General features: G+C 36.4%; 2 protein-coding genes and 1 non-coding gene across 7 annotated transcripts in view; 1 reads left to right on the top strand and 2 right to left on the bottom strand.

Annotated features, from left to right (window-relative positions):
* Window positions 1-21360, bottom strand: part of ZFAND4 (zinc finger AN1-type containing 4) — a 77795-nt gene that overhangs the window by 52353 nt on the left and 4082 nt on the right. For 2 of the 5 annotated variants that reach the window (XM_032432227.1, XM_032432232.1), the window contains one exon: window positions 16714-17014. In XM_032432227.1, the coding sequence (XP_032288118.1) occupies window positions 16714-16975 (262 nt within the window). In that variant the 5' untranslated portion in view covers window positions 16976-17014. Of the gene's footprint in view, window positions 1-9408; window positions 10176-11423; window positions 11451-16713; window positions 17015-21360 lie in introns of those variants that run through there. The other 3 variants (XM_032432230.1, XM_032432231.1, XM_032432228.1) reach the window with 3 other exon arrangements.
* Window positions 16157-16264, top strand: LOC116649624. Its single transcript, XR_004302705.1, has one exon. It is a non-coding gene; the product is annotated as a U6 spliceosomal RNA (small nuclear RNA).
* Window positions 16940-21360, bottom strand: part of LOC116649453 (WASH complex subunit 2-like) — a 64078-nt gene continuing 59657 nt past the window's right edge. Inside the window, exon 32 of the mRNA XM_032432222.1 lies at window positions 16940-17014. The gene's annotated coding sequence lies outside the window, so the exon portion shown is untranslated. The remainder of the gene's footprint in view (window positions 17015-21360) is intronic.

Genomic DNA, 21360 nt, shown 5'->3' with positions numbered 1-21360 from the left:
AAGGTATCTGCACCTTCATGTTCACTGAAGCATTAGTTACAGTAGTCAAGACATGGGAACATGGATGGGTAAATGCATAAAGAAAATGTGATATGTATTATAAAATACATATTATTCGGCCATAAAAAAGAAATTCCTACTATTTGTGACAAGACTGATTAACCTCAAGAGGATTATACTAAGTGAAAAAAAGCCAGAGAAAGACAAATACTTATGATACCACTTATTTGTGGAATTTTTTAAAAAAACCAAACTTACAGAAAACAGATTGTTATTTTCCAGAGATGGGGGTTGAAGGGTATGCAAAATGGGTGAAATTGGTCAAAAGTACAAATTTCCACTTAGATTAAGCCTAGTGTGCTTATATAATGTACAGTATGGTGGCTACAGTTAACAATACTGTATTGTATATTTGAAAGCTGCTCAGAGAATACCTTTTTTTTAAAAGACAGAATATCTTAAACGCTCTTATCAAAAGAAAAAATATTGTAACTATGTATGGTGATGTATATTAAGTAAATTTACTGTGGTATTCATCTTGCAATATATATATATTAAATTTTAAATTACTGTTACATATCTAAAACTAATACAATGTGATATGTCAATTAAATCTCAATTAAAAATAATTTTTTAAAACGACAGCAAAAGTACAAGCAACAAAAGAAGAAAACCTAAGTTGGACTGCATGAAATTAAAAATTTTTGAACATTAAAGGCATTAAGGAGGGCACATAATGTGATGAGCACTGGGTGGTATACGCAACTAATGAATCACTGAACACCACATCAAAAACTAATGATGTACTAAATGTTGGCTAATTGAATTTAAATTAAAAAAAAAGAAAGCCTGTAAAAAAAAAAAATAAAAAAATAAAGGACACATCAAGAAAAGTGAGAAGAAAATCCACAAAAGCAAATATTTTCTCCCATTCTGTGGTTTGTCTTTTCATAGATCTGATGAAGGTCTAGCATCTAAAATATATAACCAACTATTATAACAATACAATAAAAAGACACATAATTCAATTTAAAGACAGGCAAAGGATTTGGATAAACACTTCTCCAAAGACAATGGGCAATAAATACAAAAAGATGCCTACTTAACATCTTTAGTCAATAGAGAAGTGCAAATCAAAACCAAAATGAGATACCAACTTCATACTCACTAGGATAGTTATAATAAAAAAACTGGAAAATACCAGCCACTGGTGAGGATGTGGAAAGACAAGAATTCTCACCCATTGCTGGTAACAACGTAAAATGGTGCAGCCACTATGAAAAAGCTTAGCAGTTCCTCAAATTGTTAAATACACAGTTATCATATGATCCAGTAACTCTGCTCTTAGGCTTATTCCCAAGTGAACCAAAAACATATGTTCACACATAGATTTGTACATAACTATTCATTACAGCATTATTCATAATAGCCAAAAATTAGAAACCAATTAAATATCTGCCAACTGATAAATGGTTAAATAAATATAGTGTATGCATATGATGACATATTAGTGAGACATAAAAAGGAATAAAATACAACTTGGATGCACCCTGAAAACATGCTAAGTGAAAGAAGCCACACACGGTGTGATTCTGTTTATAGAAATGTCCTCAATGGGCAAATCCATAGAGACAGAAAGATTAATAGATGCCAGGGTGGGGAGAGTATAGAGGTAAACTGCAAGTACATTACTTTTGGGAGTGATAGAAATTTTCTGGAATTAGGTAGTGGTGATTAATGCACAATACTGTGAATGTTAAAACACACTGCATTGTACACATTAAAATGGTGAATTGTATGTTTCATGAGTTTTATCTCAACTTTTAAATGTAAAAAAGTGAAATACAAACAGACATACAAAAGCAGAAAAATTCATTACCAGCAGACAACAAATGTTAAAGAAGTCCTTAAGGAAAAATACTACATTAAAATTTGGATCTATGTAAAGGAATAGCAAGCATCATAAACAGTAACTAAGTATTTTTGCTTATTGTTTAAACATTTTTTTAAAATAATTGACTGTTCAAGTGTAATTACCAGTGTGCTGTGGGGTTTATAATTTTTACAAAAGATGCATGACAACAATAGCATAAAGGCCAGGATGAGAGAAGTGGAAGTATAATATTGTAAGGTTTATATAAGACATGTAAAATGTCATAACATCACTTAAAGATAGAGAATGATAAGATGTGTATTACAGACCACCAAAGCAACACCTAAAATATCAAGACAAAGTGTTATAGCTGATATGCCAACAAAGGGGAATAAAGTGAAATTATTACAAATACTCAATCCAAAACAAAGATGGAAAAAAGGAACAAAGAACAGACAGGACAATAGAAGCCAATAAGATGACAAAGTAAAACCTAATAAGCACATCTATAGTCATTTTAAATGACCTAAAAACTGCATTTTTTTAAAGATTTTTTTTAATTTATTTATTTGAGAGAGAGAGAGAACAAGCAGGGAGGAGGGGCAGAGGGAGAGAGAGAGAGAAGCAGACTCTCCGCTGAGCAGGGAGCCCGATGTGAGGCTCGATCCCAGGACCCTGAGATCATGACCTGAGCCGAAGGCAGACGCTTAACCAACTGAGCCACCCAGGTGCCCCTAAAAACTGCATTTTAAAGGCAGAGGTAGATTGGATTAATCAATAATAATAAAAAAAAAAAGACGCAATTACATGCTGCCTGTAAGGAATAGCCACCTTGAATATACAGACACAAATAGATTAAAAGTAAAAGGATGGAAAAAGATATTTCATGCTGACCACAAATCAAAAGAAATCTGGGGTAGATTTCAGGGCAAAAACAATTACCAAGAATAAAGGAAGTAAGTCATTTCATAATGATGAAGGGATCAATGAAATCAAAGGACATAAAATTAAAGTGTATGCACCTAATAACAGTTTCAAAATACGTAATGCAAAAGCTGACAGAATTGGAAGGAGAAAAAGATAAATCCACAATTATAGTTGGAGGTTTATATACCTCTCTCCCAAATGACTGCTAGAACAAGTAGACAGACAATTAGTAAGAATACAGTAAAACAGAACACTATCACCAAAATTGAACTGATTGACATTTATAGAAGACTCCACCAATCAACAGAATATCCATTCTTCTCAAGTGCACAATAACATTTACCACGACAGACCATACTGTGGACCATAAAACAAGTTTCTACAAATTTAAAAGAATTCATGTTTTGCAGTGGAATTAATTTTTAAGTCAATAACAAAGATTTCTAAAAATTCTCCAAATTTTTAGAAACTAAACAACCTATTTCTAAATAACCCATGGATCAAAAAAGACATCAAAGGAAAATTAGAAAATAATTCGAACTGAATGAAAATACAATATATCAAACTGTGTGGGAGGACAATAAGGTACTACTTAGGAGGAAAGTTAAGACACTAAATTCCAATATTTCTTTTTTTTTTTAAGATTTTATTTATTTACTTTAAAGAGAGAGAAAGGGTGCACACGTGAGCAGGGGGAGGGGCAGAGGGAGAGGGAAAGAAAGAATCCCAAGCAGACTCCACCCTGAGTGCAGAGCCCCCAATGCTGGGCTGGATCCCACGACCCAGAGATCATGATCTGAGCTGAAACCAAGAGTTGGCTGCTCAACCAACTGAGCCACCCAGTAGTCCCATAAATACCAGTATTTCATAAGAAGAAATGTTTCATATCAATGACCTTGGTCTCTTAATTAGAAAGAGAGCAAATTAAACCCAAAGTAAGCATAAACATAATTAATAAAAATAAAAACAGAAATAGATGAAATAGGAAACAGAAAAAGAAAAAAAATCAATGCAAGTAAAATCTGATTTTTTTTTAAAGTAGGCTCTATTTTTTTTAAGTAGGCCCCCAATGTGGAGCCTGAACTCACGACCCTAAGACCAAGAGCCGCATGCTCCACTGACTGAGCCAGCCAGGTGCCTCTAATATCTGACTCTTTAAGAAGTTCATTAAAATTTATAAAAACTGATGTTTAGGGGCACCTGGCTGGCTCAGTCAGTTAGGCGGCTGACTCTTGATTTTGGCTCAGGTCATGGTATTGGGGCCCTAGGATCAAGCCCCAAGTCAGGATCCATGCTCAGTGGGGAGTCTGCTTAAGGATTCTCTCTCTCTCTCTCTCTCTCTCCCCCTCTTCCCCTCCCCCACTCACACTTTCTTTCTCTCTCTAAATAAAACTTTTTTAAAAAACCTGATTTTTAGAAAAAGAATATACAAATTACCAGTATTAGGAATGAGAATGGTGATATCACTACAGACTTTACAAATACTGAAAAGATAATAAGGGAATATTATAAACTCTATGCCAATAAAATTCAACCCAACCTACCCAAGCTCACTCAAAAAGAAAAAGAACTTGAATAACCCTTTATTTATTAAAGAGATGGCCTCAAAAAAAAAAATTGAGGTATGGTGCCTGGCTAGCTCAGCTGGTAGAGCATGAGACTCTCAGGGTTTATGTTCCAACCCCACATTACATGTAGAAATTACTTTAAAAAAATAAAATCTTAAAAAGAAAAAAAAGGGCATCTGGGTGGCTCAGTAGGTTAAGCAGCTGACTCTTGATTTCCGCTCAGGTCATGCTCTCAGAGTCGTGGGATTGAGCCCTGAGTCAGGCTCCACGCTCAGCGGGGAGTCTGCTTGAGGATTCTCTCTCTCTCCCTGTCTGCCCCTCCCCCAGCTCGCGTGCGCTCTCTCCCCCTCCCTCTCACTCTCGCTCTAAAATAAATAAATAAATCTTTCTAAAAAAAGAGACCGATGGCCTCACAGGTGAGCATACAATACCAATTCTACTTTCTTCCAACACATTGCAGGGGAATGAATAGTCCCACTTCATCGCATGAGGACAGTATTACCCTGATCCCAAAACCAGAAAACCAGACAGAGACATCAGGAGATAAAACAAATATCCTTCAGTGAACACAGATACAAATATCCTACACAAAGTTTTAGCAAACAGAATTGAACAGTACATTACTGTTATACATTATTATACAAAGATAACACAACATGATCAAAAAGGTTAATTCCAGAAATGCTGATTTAATATTAAAAAAAAATCAATCAATGAGGGGTGCCTGGGTGGCTCAGTCTGTTAAGTGTCAGACTCTTGGTTTCAGCTCAGGTCATAATCTCAGGGTCGTGAGACTGAGTCCCACGTTGGGCTCCAGGCTCAGCATGGAGTCTGCTTGAGATTCTTTCCCCCTCCCTTTGCCCTCCCTTTCTGCTCCTCCCCCTGCTCTCTCTCTAAAATAAATAAATAAAATCTTTTTAAAAATCAATGTAATTGAACTTTTAGAGAAAAAAATTTTGTGACCTCAGATTAGACAAATATTTCCTAGATATGACATCTATATCCATGAAAAAAAAACTGTCTTGACAAACTAGGACTTCAGCAAAATTAAAATTTCTGCTCTTCAAAAGACACTGTTAAGAGAATAAAGACAGACCATAGCTGGGGAGGAAAATCTCAACAAAAAATATATCTGATTAAAGACCTATATTCAGAATATATAAAGAATTGTCAAAATTCAACAGTAAGAAAACAACCTGATTTAAAAAAAAAAAAATAGGTACAAGAGTTGAATAAACCCTTCAACAAAAACAAAACAAAACAAATATATAAGGATGGCAAATATGCTCATAAAGATGCTCAATATCATTAGTTATTAGGGGAATACAAATTAAAACCACAATGAAATATCACTACATGCCTATTAGAATGACTAAAATTAAAAAGATCAATCATACCAAGTGTTGATGAGGATATGGAGAAAAAACACTCTTCCATGCTTCTCTCCAACTACATTCTCTTCCCTCCACCCAGGGGTAATCACCATTCCAAACTTGGTGTGAATTGTTCCTCTGATTTTTGTTATTCCTTTACTTCAATATGTAATATGGTTTCTTTTGCCCCTTTTTGAGCTTTATATAAGTAGAATCATAGTGTATTTATTCCTCCAAGATTTGTTTTTATTCACCATTGTTTTTAATTTACCCATGTCATGCATGAAACTATTTATTCCAATCATTTTCCCTGTTGTAATCTATTCCACAGAATTCTATTCCAATATATATTTACATATACCATAATTTATCCATTGTAGTGTACTCTTTTGAGTGTTTCTAGAATTTTTAAAAGTATCAACAATACTACTATGAACATCCCTACGATTTGTTCACATGTTTCACTTTAAAATGCATTTTACATAATTATTAATACAGAAACACCAGCTTTCTTCAGGATAGTATTTGCCTGGTGAATCTTTTTCAGTCCTTTCAACATTTTGAGGTTCTTACATTTTAGATTAAGTCTCTTGTAAATAGCATTTCACACATTTAACCAATCTATCCTTGTGGTCATTCAACTAGAGAGGTTTTTTTTTAATCCACTTTACATTATTGGGATTACTGACATATTATTTATTTCTACCCTCTTATTTTGCGCTTTCTACTTGTTCTGCTTTAACTGCCTGCCTCCTTTATGTATTAATTTAGATAAACAGAAGAAGGTAAGGTATTTCTACCATTTGGAAATCAGATAACTCTATTTCTAATCTCTAGTGATTACTCCAGAAATTTAAATGATCATATTTGATAATATGAAGTCTAGAGCTAATCACATCTTTATCCTCTTCATGAACAATGCTAAGAGCCTTAGCACTGTCATTACAAACAACTCCTTCTTCACTTACATGTCACTGTTATCAGGATTTTAATTCAACTTTTTCAGACCTTCATACATTATTATTTTTTAAGAAATGTTCATGTAGATTTACCCACAAGTGTGCCATTTTCATAACCATTCCATCCTGCACCAACTTCCTTTAGAGATCATTTGTCTTCTAAGATATTTCCTTTAGCAGTTCCTTTTGCAAGAGTTTGTTGTGTGGAAATTCAAGTTTTGTTTTTTCTGGAAATACCTTTATTTTGTCCTCATCCTGGAAAGACAAACTCAATTCTAGAGATTGTTATTTCTCTCAGCCTTGTAAAGATAACATTCCACTGTCTTCTGGTTTCTATTATTGTGGCTGAAAAGTCAACTGTCATGCCCAGATCTTGGTTTCTAATACAACTCCAATAAAAGGAACCAGGACTCCTTGGAGAAATGGCTGATTCTAAGACAATGCAGTATGTGTACAAGATAATCCAAAAGCATCTTGTAGTACCAGAAAGTAGGTGGCAAAACAAAACAAAACAAAAACATGGTTGTATGGGTTTGGGGAACAGATTTATCTCTGAGCCAACTTCCCACTGTACTGAGGTACCAGATTTTCTCTCCTTTCCCCTTTGCTTCCAGGCTGTGGGGTCATCAGAGATTGGGAGATGTTTCTGAAACAAACACCTGCTCCACTGCCTGTTCTTGGAAGAATTGCATTTTGTCATTTCAGGCCCCTTATTGCTTCCATTACATTAATAAAAATGGAAACAGACACTGGAAAAAATATTTTCAATAAATTTTACCCAGAATTTATGTGTTTGTACTAGGAAGGGTTTCTACCATATGGCCAGAATCAGAAGTCTGTTTGATTCTACTTCTGAACAAGTTACAACTGAACTTGTTACCTCAATAATTCATCTCATCAATTTTTTCTTCCTGTTTCTTCTATACCACACATGAATTTTTAAAGGGCCCCAGGCTGCTATAAGACTCAATGACAATTATGCATATGAATACTATATTTACCATAAACATTCTATTTATTCTGACCACCTGCAATTAGTGATTAATAATAAAATGAAATTTTTAAAGTTCTCCTAAGTATGGAAATAAAAGTACACTTTTGAATAATTTAGAGTCAAAGAAGCATAAGAAACCATAATGGAAAATTTTAAAACACTAGGGTTTTTAAAACACAATAACAAGAAAACAAACAACTTAATGAAAAAATGGGCAAAGGCCGAATGGACACTTGATGAAAGAAGACAAATAGATGACCAATAAGCCAATAAAAAAATTATTCATTATCATTAATCATTGGGAGATGCAAAGTAAAACTGCAATGAGATATCACCAGTATCTATCAGAACGGCAAAAAACAAAACCAAAAACAACCTAGACAACACCACATGCTGATGAGGATACAGAGCAACCAGAACTTTTAGACATTACTCACAGAAATACAAAATGGTACTGCCACTCTGTAAAGCAGTTTGGCAGTTTCTTATTAAATTAAATGTACACTTACTATAAAACTCAGAATTTCACTCCTAGGTAGTTATCCAAGTGAAATGAAACCCTATACTCTCATAAAAAACTACATCGAAGTTTATAATGGTTTTATTCATAATCACCACAAACTGAAAACAACTCACACGTCCCTAAATTTGGAAATAAGTATGGTATAGTAGTCATGCAGGGGAACACTACTCAGCCATAAACAGAATAAACTACTGATACACGTACCAATGTTGATAAATCTCAAATGCATTATGTATTATGTATTATATATAAGTGAAAGAAATCAGACTTAAAAGGCTACATACTATGTGATTCCATTTATTTTTTTTAAAGATTTCATTTATTTATTTGACAGAGAGAGACACAGAGAGAGGGGGAACACAAGCAGGGGGAGTGGGAGAGGGAGAAGCAGGCTTCCTGCTGAGCAGGGAGCCTGATGTGGGGCTCGATCCCAGGACCCTGGGATCATGACCTGAGCCGAAGGCAGACGCTTAACGACTGAGCCACCCAGGCATCCCTATGTGATTCCATTTATAGGAAATTCTAGAAAAGGCAAAATTATAGGGACAGAGGTAGGTCAGTGAGTGCCAGGAGCTGGGTTTACATAAAAAGGTTTACCACAAAAGCACAGGAGGATTTTGGTGGGTGATGGGACTGTTCTTTATCTTGATTGTGGTGATAGTTACATGACAGTAATGTTTGCCAATAACAATAGACCTATATACTAGATATGGGTTGAACTGTGTCTCCCAAAAGTTCATATGTTGAAGTCTTAACCCTAAACCTCAATACCTCAACATGTGACCTCACTCAGAAATAGGGTCTTGACAGATGTGGTTACCCTAAAAACAATATTGAGACTTCCAGTTTCAGATACTACATGTAAAGAGCTTATAAGTTGCCATTCCCATACTTAAAACAAAAAAAAAGCTGAACAAACTGAAAACCAGCAACCCTTCTTCAATCCATTGGAGACACAGGTAGGAGGGCAAACCATCACCCCAAAATCTACAGAGATATGAAAATCCTGAGAGTTACAGCCAAGATCTGCTTACCTGAAGGAACACTTACCTGAAGGAACACTTAAATGGTAATAATGAACTGGTAGAGGTTGAGTATGGACTAGCATGAGATAGAGGAATTCCTGGAGGCCATAGTTCTGGGGAGGGGGGGCTACCATACTATTGAGAGTTTTATCTCTAGGAATCCCACCTGGTTCTCACTGTGAAGAGTCAAGAAAGATCCTCTTGTAGCTCAGGCAGGGGGAGTAGAAACAAACATTAAGAAAAAGTTTAGAGCAGTTTCCATAATAAAGGTCTATACTCACTTTATCAGAACCTTATCTCATCTGGGGTAAGGATATTTCACTGATTCCAAACCTCTCTAGTCTTCTTATTGCACCTAAGTAATACTAGGGTGGGGGGAGGGGAGACACTAACAAACACAATGAAGGTCATGGCCTAGGAACACAGGTCCACCAGAAGACTGAGACTGAATTATAAGATTATAGATGGTTTCCCTTCCCTGATACTTTACCACCACACTAACAGGGATCTAACATAACAGCAGATTACAGGTGAAAGAGTTACAAGACACAGATTCTTTCAAAGGAGGAGTTCTTAGGGAAACCCAAAGACAACAGGGGAGACAAAACAAGGAAACTAGAGGAATTTGAAGCCTTGGCACTTATAGCTACAACAAACATTAAACAAAGCCCAACTCCTAGCTAGTTTAATATAAAAGCTCACACTAAAGGCCTATTTAATTCAGTTACTATTACCTAATACATTGCATCTTGCTCTCAAAGAAAAAAAAAAAAATTACAAGGCATGCTCAAAGAAAATCACAGTATGAAGAAATAAAACAAACATCAGAACCAGACTCATATATGACAGATTTTACAATTATCAGACAGGGAGATTAAAATAACTATGATTAATATGTTAAGAAATCTAATGAAAAAGTAGACAACAGGGGTGCCTGAGTGGCTCAGTCGTTAAGCATCTGCCTTCTGCTCAGGTCATGATCTCAAGGTTCTGGGATCGAGCCCCGCATTGGGCTCCCTGCTCCACAGGAAGCCTGCTTCTCCCTCTCCCACTCTCCCTGCTTATGTTCCCTCTCTTGCTGTATCTCTCTCTCTGTCAAATAAATAAACAAAATCTTTAAAAAGAAAAAAAGAAAAAGTAGACAACATGAAAAATCAGAGAGATTGAAAGTATACAAAAGAATTAAAAGTAAATGCTAGAAGTAAAAAACAATAACATATTTTAAAAGCTTTTGATGGACCTGCTTATAAGTAGGCGGGATATGGCAAGGAAAGAACCAGTGAACTAAAAGAAATGTTGATGGAAACTTCCCAAATTAAAATACTAAGAGAAAAAAAGAATGAAAAAAAAAACCAAAAACCCCAGAACATCCAAGAACTGTGAAAAATTTTAAGAGGTGTAACTGGAATACTAGAAGAAAGACAAAATAGAACAGATGAAATATTTTAAGTAATAATGGCCCAGAATTTTCCAAAATTAACAAGATATACCAAAGCGTAGAACAGGAAGCTCAGAGAACACCAAATAGGATAAAAATTTTAAAATCTACACCTAGGCATATCATATCAAACTGCAGAAAAGCAAAAACAAGAGAAAATCTTTAAAGAAGGCAGAGGAAAAAACTAGACAATAATTATAGGGAACTTTTCATTACAAAGTAATTACCTTAATTTTCATTACAAAGTAATTACCTTAATTTTCATTACAAAGTAATTACCTGTAATTACCTTACAGGTAAGCAAGAAGAGTTTTTGGGTTTTGGGGGGTTTTTTTTAAGATTTTATTTATTTGACACAGAGAGAGAGAGAGAGAGAGAGAGAGAGCGTGCGCACGCGCACAAGCAGGGGGAGCGGCAGGCAGAGGGAGAGGGAGAAGCAGGCTCTCCACTGAGCAAAGAGCAAGAAGAGAGTTTTTAATTAAAACCACAAAAGGCAGAAAAGAGTGAAAACGAAGGAAAAAAGAACCAGGAGAATGAGTAGAAAACAGTACCAAATACACTAGTTATTAAGCCAACAATATAAAAAATAATTTTAAACATCAACTGCCTAAATAAACCAATTAAAAAAGACAGAGATCATCAGACCTGATCAAAAATGAAGACCCAACTACATATTGTCTATAAGAAATCCACTTTAAACATAGAGATATATACAGATTAGAAGTATAAGGATAGAGGGGCACCTGGGTGGCTCAGTCATTAAGCGTCTGCCTTCGGCTCAGGTCGTGATCCCCGGGTCCTGGGATTGAGCCCCGCATCGGGTTCCCTGCTCCATGGGAAGCCTGCTTCTCCCTCTCCCACTCCCCCTGCTTGTGTTTCCTCCCTCACTGTGTCTCTCTCTGTCAAATAAATAAATAAAATCTTTTTTTAAAAAAGTATAGGGATAGATACAATTTTATTTGTTAATTATACCTCAATAAAGTTGGGGGAAAAAGTAAAAGGATGGAAAAAGATACATCATGCTAACACTAATCAAAAGAAAGCTGGAGTAGCTATATTAATTGCACACAGAGCAGACTTCAGGGCAGGAAAGATCAGGGATAAAGAGAGGAATTACATAATGATAAATGGGTCAATTCTCTAAGAAAACATAACAATTCTCTCTAAGATTTTATTTATTTATTTGAGAGAGAGTAGCACAAGAGGGGGGAGGGTGAGAGGGAGAAGCAGACTACCTGCTGAGCAGGGAGCCCGATAACGGACTCAATCCTGGGACTCCAGGATCATGACCTGAGCCGAAGGCAGTCGCTTAACCAACTGAGCCACCCAGATGCCCCGAAAACATAACGATTCTTTTTTTTTTTTTTAAAGATTTTATTTATTTATTTGCGAGAGAGAGAATGAGGGACAGAGAACACGAGAGGGAGGAGGGTCAGAGGGAGAAGCAGACTCCCCGCTGAGCAGGGGGCCCGATGCGGGACTCGATCCCGGGACTCCAGGATCATGACCTGAGCCGAAGGCAGTTGCTTAACTGACTGAGCCACCCAGGCGCCCAAACATAACGATTCTTAATATGAATGGACATCATCAGCTATCAAAACTTTTAAGTTATACTACAATAAATAAGAGTGTAATATTGGCATATGAAGACATAGACATAGATCAGGTGATCAAGAGTTGTGTTTACATATCAAAATGTCATACATGACAGGTATGAAATTAATTTGGTGAGAAAAGTTTAGAGTAATTTAATAAATGGTATTTAAAGACCAGTTATCTATGTAGTGGGGAAAAAAAGGATCCCTATTGATACTGTATCAGTCAGAATAAAGTAGGTTATGCTGAATCTTCCCCAAACGACCCCAGAGACATTAGTGGCTTACAACAAAAATTGATTGCTTGCTCATGTTACATGTCCACTGCATGTCAGCAGGGGGGTTCTGCCCACTACAGTTATTCAGGGAGAGAGAGACTGGTTAGAGACTTCTATTCATAGTTCATTGACCAGAACTAATAACATGGTCCCACCTACTCATAAGAAGGCCAGGAAAAAAATCCTATCCCATGCATGGAAGAGAATTCTTTACTAGGAAGCAGTAATGCCAAGGACTGGATGTCTAGGAAATTCGCTGCCCGTGATGATCATGAACCAAATGACAATAATCCCTTACATTTCTTGGCACATTTTTCCTTTCCAAATTCCACTGGATTATTTTTCATATCCTCTGGGTAGTATGCACTCTCCTTTGCAGACCAATGCTCTAGGTGATAAGCTCCAAAAATTTCACCTTCTCTGGAAAACTAAGAGAGCTAAATTACATCTTCTCCCAAGGACATAGTTCTTATATCCACAGGTACATACTGCACTATCTCCACCGAGTAACCATTTTCCCCTGATAAAGAACATAGATGCTCTGCTAAATGTTTTACATTTATTAACTAAGAATCCTAAGAACAACTTTTTATGACTGGTACTATTATTATTCCAATTTTAAATTAGCACAAGTGAGGTAAACAGAGGTTAAGTAATCTGTTCAGCTAGAAATATGAAATCAGGCAGTCTGGCTCCCGTGCTCCTGTCCCTTCAAGGCCTATTTAAAGTTCCCTTGCAGGTTCTGCTCCTTTCTTGCTACAGCCTCATCATTCCTTTTTTTTTTAGTTAACATATTATTTGTTTCAGGCGTACAGGTCTGTGATTCATCAGTCTTACACAATTCACAGCACTCACCATAGCACATATCCTCCCCAATGTCTATCACCCAGCCACCCCATCCCTCCCACCCCCTTCCACTCCAGCAACCCTCAGTTAACTGTTTCCTGAGATTAAGAGTCTCTTATGGTTTGTCTCCCTCTGGGATTTCATCTTGCTTCATTTTTCCCTCCCCTCCCCCATGATTTTCCATCTTGTTTCTCAAATTCCACATATCATTGAGATCATATGATACTTGTCTTTCTCTGATTGACTTACTTCGCTTAGCATAATACCCTCTAGTTCCATCCCCGTCGTTGCAAATCAGCCTCATCATTCCTAACCAGCACATTCCTTCAACTCTTTGTCTGTGGACCAGTCCCCTCCATCTACCCTCCTGTCTCTTACTACGCTCTAGTTCTGAACTTACCAAGAGTTACCCAAAAGGAAAAGCAGTCTGGCAGAGCAACCATTTCCCTGAAGGATTAACTGAGCAGTGTCACTTCTGCCTTCCTATCTTCCCTACTCCATATCCCTCTCTCTTGGAGATCCTTACCCACCATTTTAGCCCCAAATGTCTTCCTGGGTAGAAGCAGAAAGATCAGGGGTGCCTGGCTGGCTCAGTCAGTTAAGCGTCCGACTCTTGATTTCAGCTCAGGTCATGATCTCGGGGTTATGAGATTGAGCCCTGCGCCTGGCTCTGTGCTGGGTATGGAGCCTGCTTGGGGTTCTTTCTCTCCCTCTGCCCCTCCACCCCCCTGCTTGCATGTTCTCTCTCTCTCTAAAAAAAAAAAAAAAGAAAGAAAGAAAAGAAAAGAAAAGAAAAGAAAAAGATCACCCAGAAAAAAATCAAAATTCATTTTTCATTAAAGATGCCTTCTTGAAGCCTCCTGAAGAACAGAATGACTATCCGTGCCCATGGGCTGAAGGAAGCTACAAGAAAGTATGGAGAACAGGACGAAAGAAAAGGGTGAGGGATATGAGGATGAGGAAGGGGAAAAGGAATTAAGATCTACTGACAACTTGTGGTAGGTGCTATGGACTGAACTGTGTTCCTACCCCCAATTTGTATCTTGAAGCCCAAACTCCAATGTGATGGTATTTTGAGACATGATCTTTGGGAGATAATTAGGTTTAAATAAGATCATTAGAATAAGGCCCTCATGGTGGGATCAACGCCCTTATTAAGAGATGCCAGACAGTGCTCTCTCTCTCTCTCTCTGTCTGCGATATGAGGACACAGCAAGAAAAAGGCAGTCTATAAGTCAGGAGGAAAGCCCTTAGTAGAATCTGACCATGCTAGTACCCTGATCTCAGACTTTCAAGCTCCAGAACTGTAAGACAATAAATGTCCGTTTTTTTTAAGCCACCTAGTCTATGGTATTTTGTTATGACAGCAAGATTTATATTTATATTTTATATTACCTCATTTAATTTCCCAGTAACTATATTTGCTTTATAAATGTCTATACTAAGATTCAACTGTCCCATGACTAGAAAGCCACTGCTTTTACACTGACTATGCCTACTCCTAAGGAGGACAGGAAATCTACATCTTGGCTCTGAAACCAACTCTGTCAGTAACTAAACACTTCCCTTGGATGAGTCCCTAATTTTTTTAAGCTCAAATTTACTCGACATTAAGATACCTAAGCAAGGGGCACCTGGGTGGATCAGTCGTTTAAGCGTTGCCTTTGGCTCAGGTCATGATCCCAGGGTCCTGGGTTTGAGTCCCACATCAGGCTCTCTGCTCAGTGGGGAGCCTGCTTTTCCCTCTGCCTGCTGCTCCCCCTGCTTGTGCTCTCCCTCTCACTCTCTATCAAATAAATAAAATCTTAAAAAAAAAAAAAAAGATACCTAAGCAAGATACTCTCTAAAGTGCTTTGGCTGGGGCGCCTGGGTGGCTCAGTTGGTTGAGCGACTGCCTTCAGCTCAGGTCATGATCCTGGAGTCCCGGGATCGTGTCCCACATTGGGCTCCCTGCTCAGCAGAGAGTCTGCTTCTCCCTCTGACTCTCCCCCCTCTCATGTGCTCTCTCTCTCTCTCATTCTCTCTCTCAAATAAATAAATAAAATCTTTAAAAAAAAAATAAAGTGCTTTGGCTGCATGAAGATTATTCAAAATGCATGAAAGGGGGAAAATACAGAGATTATTTAGAACACAAGAGGGTTTTATCTTCCTGCTCCTAAAAAGATATCATTATGCCATCATATTAATAAAAAAGCAGAATAATGTCAAAATAACCTATTCTGACTCCATGTCTCGGCAAATCACTTGAGGGAAAGAGGTTTCATGTGCCATTACTGGATATACTAATATGGTCACTGGACTCAGCTGGCCACTAACTTAATAGAAGTTAGTTAGTAGAGAACAGCAAATATTTAGAAGCTCAGTCACCAGGATCCTTGCCTTTACGAAGATAAAAGATTCCAACCCTAATCATCCTTCTACAATTCTGAACTTAAACTGGACTAGGGGGCAATGCTAGTTACTACTTCTAAATTACAGCAAGATCCGTTTAGTGTTATAGAGAACAATTTAATTTTCAAGTACATACTGGGTTCTAACAACTATAATGGCAAATACCACTTATTTCAGAAATCTGCAAAGTACAAAGAAAAAGACTCTAATTCTAACACAAACTAATTTATGACACCTTTCACAAACACGTAAACCACAGAGACACTGCACCACATTCAGCATCCCTGCTATACTGAGGAAACTTCAAATATATGTAAATGTAAGCCAAAACTCTTAGAAAATCTCCACATTAAAAAAAGAAAAGTAGTGCTCGCTTTGGCAGCACATAGACTAAAATTGGAACGATACAGAGAAAATTAGCATGGCCCCGTGTGCAGGGATGACATGCAAACTCGTGAAGCATTCCATATTTTAAATAAATACATAAATAATAAAAATAAAAATAAAAAAGAAAGGTATCTGCAAAGTAGTATAAATAAGGAAATAGCTAAAGGGAACTCAATTATGATTTCCCATTGAAAGTAACTGTAAGGTACTTATGGCAGATTTTGCATGTCATCATAACCTATTGAAAAAGTATTTTAAAATATTGTTTCACATACTATTGCCACGATGCCAGGGATTTCCCTCAAAAGAATCTGGTAGAAATGGAAGGGGGTGGGAGGAATATAGGAATGGAAACATGATAGTTCATGAATTGATAACTGTTGAAGCTGAGTAAGGGGCCTATGGGGGTACATTATCCTATTCTTCCTAATTCCATATAGGTTTGACATTTTATCCGCAAGAAAAGTTAGAATTATTATACACTCTTGATGAACAAATTTAATCTTCATACCCTAAAAGCAAAGAAAAACTAGTACCTTCCAATCTTTGAATTTTTGCTTTCACAGAAATAACAGCTTCAAAGGGTGAAACTCTCAGCTCAAAACATGTTCCAGTCAATGTTTCAATGAAGAGCTCCATGGTATCATAGAAAGGAAGTTTGTAGTAAAATGGTCCCACGTTATCTTCATTGAAGAATGGAGGATCTTTTCTGTTATCCATTACTTTGACTTTTCTAATTCCTCTGGAATATGTTGTAGGCAACTGTATTCCAGTTCTAGCCAAATCAGCTTTGAACATTGGTAATATATATCGTTGTTCATGTTTTGAGTTTTGTACCTAAAAAAACAAGAATAATTTTTTTAACAAGACTATCTGGAAGTCTTATTCTGCCATAAAGACTTTCTGAATAACTCTGGCCCACATCAATCTGCCAGAGAGCCCCAGAATTCTTTTTAGTACTTAATTTGTCTAATCCTCTATCTTTCAAGTTTATCTCCAAAACCACTCTCCCAATCAGACTGTAAGATTATTAAGAACAGGTATATTTACAATACTTTCCTGTATCTTACTAGAGCTCAGCACATTTACTTATAGTACATACTTGACAAATATTTTTGTTAATGACATTTAAACCAATGAACTCCACAGAGAGACATGTATTTGCAAGATTTTGAAAATTTTATGCATATCCTTTACTAATCCATGTAAATTGTTTTCTAATCCATATAAAATATAACTTTATAACCACTGTACATCTAAATCACTCTGAATAAAAGAACACCAACCATGTTGATAGGTTCCTTAAAAATAGGAAACTCACTAAATAATCAATAAGCATTCCAGAGTTATCTATCAGTACAGCACTAAAATGACATCAATATTGGTAACAGACATTAGACATAATCTCTACACACAAACATGCAATGACTAATGAATATGAGAGGTAAACACAACAGACAGAAGTCCTAAGATAAATTACAAATGTATAATTAGGAGAATAGGGACAACCAAATTGATAAATTGCTATTAATCAGTGAAAACTCTGTAAAGGGAATGTCTTGAACTTAAACTAGGACAGGTGATACACATCTTCTTGGAGGGGTAGGTATATCTTTACAATAGCTTTATTAAAATATAATTTACATACCATAAAATTCACCTAAAGTCTAAAATTGACTGGTTTTCATTATGTTCACAGAATTGTACAACCATCACAATCATCTTTAGAACATTTTCATCACCCCAAAAAGGAACCCCATACTCTATAATCATCACTCCCAAATTCTCCCTTTCCCTCTCAGCCCTAGGCACTCCCTAATCTACTTTCTGTCATTTTGCCTATTCTGGTCATTTCACATAATCATACAATATGTAATCTTTTGTGAATGGCTTCTTTCACTTACAACATTTTCAAAGTTCATCCATGATTCTAAGATGTATCAGTATTTCATTCTCATTGCTGAATAATAATCCATTGTATGGCTATACCACTTGTTTATGCAGCCATCAGTTGATGGGTGTGTTGGGTTGTTTCCAATTTGGGGTTATTATGAATAATGCTATGAGAACATTTGATTACAGGTTTTTGTGTGGACATGTTTTCCTTTCTCTTCCATAGATACCTAGGATTGGAATTATTGGGTTAGGTGGTAACTCCATATTTAGCAATTTGTGTTACCACCAACTGTTTTCAGAAGTGGTCTGAACCATCTTACATTTCCACCAACAATGAAAAGAGGGTGATGATTTCTCCACATCCTTGCCAATAATTTTTATTACCTTTTTTGATTAAAGCCATCCTAGAGAGTGTGAAGTAGTATTTTACTGTGGTTGTAATTTTCTTTCCCTAAAGACTAATGATGTTGAGCATCTTCTTAGGTGCTTACTGTCTGGCTATTTGTATATCTTCTTTACAGAAATATCAATTCGGAAAAATACATTCATATCCTTTGTCTATTTTTACTTTGGTTGTCTTATTACTGAGTTATAAAAGGGATTTTTAATGTTTTTTAGATACAAGCCTCTTAAAGATATGATTCACAAATATTTTCTCCAGTTTTATGGGTTGCCTTTTAACTTTCTTGACAGTGTTCTTCAAAGTACAAAAGTGTATTTTAATGACCTCCAATATGGCTGTTTTTCTTTTGTTGCTTGTGCTTTTGGCAACACATTTTAAAAGCTTGACCTAATCCAAAGTAATAAAGATTTACTTGCATATATTTTTTCTTTTTTTTAATTTTATTATGTTATGTTAGTCACCATACAATACCTCATTGGTTTTTGATGTGGTGGCCCACGATCCATTGTTTTCGTATAACACCCAGTGCTCCATGCAGTACGTGCCCTCCTTAATACCCATCACCGGGCTAACCAATCCCCCCTCCCCCCTCCCCTCTAAAACCCTGTTTCCTTCTCAGAGTCCATAGTCTCTCATGGTTCATCTCTCCCTCCAATTCCCCCCCCCATTTTTCCCTCCCTTCTCCTAATGTCCTCCATGTTATTCCTTATGTTCCACAAATAAGTGAAACCATATGATAATTGACTTTCTCTGCTTGACTTATTTCACTTAGCATAATCTCCAGTCCCATCCATGTTGATGTAAAAGCTGGGTATTCATCTTTTCTGATGACTGAGTAATATTCCATTGTATATATGGACCACATCTTCTTTATCCATTCACCTGTTGAAGGGCATCTCGGCTCTTTCCACAGTTTGGCTATTGCAGACATTGCTGCTATGAACATTGGGGTGCATATGGCCCTTCTTTTCACTACATCTGTGTCTTTGGGGTAAATACCCAGCAGTGCAATTGCTGGGTCACAGGGTAGCTCTATTTTTAAATTTTTGAGGAACCTCCTCACTGTTTTCCAAAGTGGCTGTACCAACTTGCATTCCCACCAACAGTGTAAGAGGGTTCCGCTTTCTCCACAACCTCTCCAACATTTGTTGTTTCTTTCCCTGTCCATTTTGGCCATTCTAACTGGTATAAGGTGGTATCTCAATGTGGTTTTGATTTGGATTTCCCTGACGGCTAATGATGATGAACATTTTTTCATGTGTCTGTTAGCCATTTGTATGTCTTCTTCAGAGAAGTGTCTGTTCATATCTTCTGCCCACTTTTTGACTTGATTATTTGTTTTTTGGGTGTTGAGTTTGAGAAGTTCTTTATAGATTTTGGATACCAGCCCTTTATCTGTAGTGTCATTTGCAAATATCTTCTCCCATTCTGTGGGTTGCCTCTTTGTTTTGTTGACTGCTTCCTTTGCTGTGCAGAAGCTTTTTATCTTGATGAAGTCCCAAAAGTTCATTTTTGCTTTTGTTTCACTAGCTTTTGGAGATGTATCTTGAAAGAAGTTGCTGTGGGCGATGTCAAAGAGGTTACTGCCTATGTTCTCTTCTAAGATTTTGATGGATTCCTGTCTCACATTGAGGTCTTTCATCCACTTTGAGTTTATCTTTGTGAATGGTGTTAGAGAAATTACTTGCATATATTTTTCTAAGAATTGTATAGTTTTAGCCTTATATGTAGGTCTATCCATTTTGAATTTGTTTGTGGATGGTGTGAAAGAAGGGTCCAGCTTTATACTTTTGCAAGTAAAAAGCAATTGTCCAAGCAGCATTTGTTGGAAAAACTATTCTATTCCCATTGAATTGTCTTGGCACCCTTGTCAAAAACCAATTGACCATGAATATGAGGGTTTAATTCCAGTCCCTCAATTCTATTACACTGATCTACATATCTATCCTTATAACAGTACCACATTGTCTTTTTACCTTTGCAGTAAGTTTTGAAATCAGAAAGTGTGAGTTCTCTAATTTGTTCTTCCCTTTCATGATTCTTGGTTATTCTGAGTGCTTTGAATTTCCATATGAGTTTTAGGATCAGATTGTCTATTTTGCAAAAACACCAGTTGGACTTTTGAATAAAAATTGTGTTGAGTATGCAGATTAATTTGGAGAATATTACCATCTTGACAATATTGTTTTATAATCCATGAACATGCAATGTCCTTCAGTTTATTTAAAACTTCTTAAATTGGCTTTCAACAATGTTTTATAGTTTTCAGAGTACAAGTTTTGCTTAAAAAAAAAGTATTCCAAAACTAATGATGCAATGTATGGGGATTAACATAACAATAAAAAATTTAATAAAAAATAAAAAAAAGTATTCCTAAGAATTATATTCTTTTTGATGCTACTATAAATGAAATTATTGTGTCCTATTCAATTTGTTCATTGCTAGTGTAGAGAAATACAATTGATCTTAATATATTGATCTTGTACACTGCAACCCTGCAGAATTCATCTATTAGTTCTAATAGTTTTTCAGTGGATTCCTTAGGATTTTCTTCATCAAAGATCATGTCATCTGCAAATGGAGATTTTTACTTCTTCATATCCAATCTTCAACATTCCAATAAGATGCTCTTTATTTCCTTCTCTTACCTAATTACCCTGCCTAAATCTCCAATACAAGGTTGAGTATTGGTGGTGGGAGCAGACCTTCTTGTCTTATTCCTGACTGTAGAGGAAAAGCATTCAGTCTTTCACCCTAAGGTACTGATTTTGGCTGTGGGGTTTTCATACATAAATCTATATTGCATTGAGGGCATTCCCTTCTACTCCTACTTTAAGTGTCTTTTTTTTTTTTCAAATCATGAAGGGTATTGGATTTTGTCAGA

Source organism: Phoca vitulina, unplaced genomic scaffold (genome assembly GCF_004348235.1).
Source record: "Phoca vitulina isolate PV1807 unplaced genomic scaffold, GSC_HSeal_1.0 scaffold48, whole genome shotgun sequence".
NCBI classification, from domain to species: Eukaryota; Metazoa; Chordata; class Mammalia; order Carnivora; family Phocidae; genus Phoca; species Phoca vitulina.
Note: the sequence above shows the minus strand (reverse complement) of the source record. Positions and strands in the feature narration are given on the sequence as shown.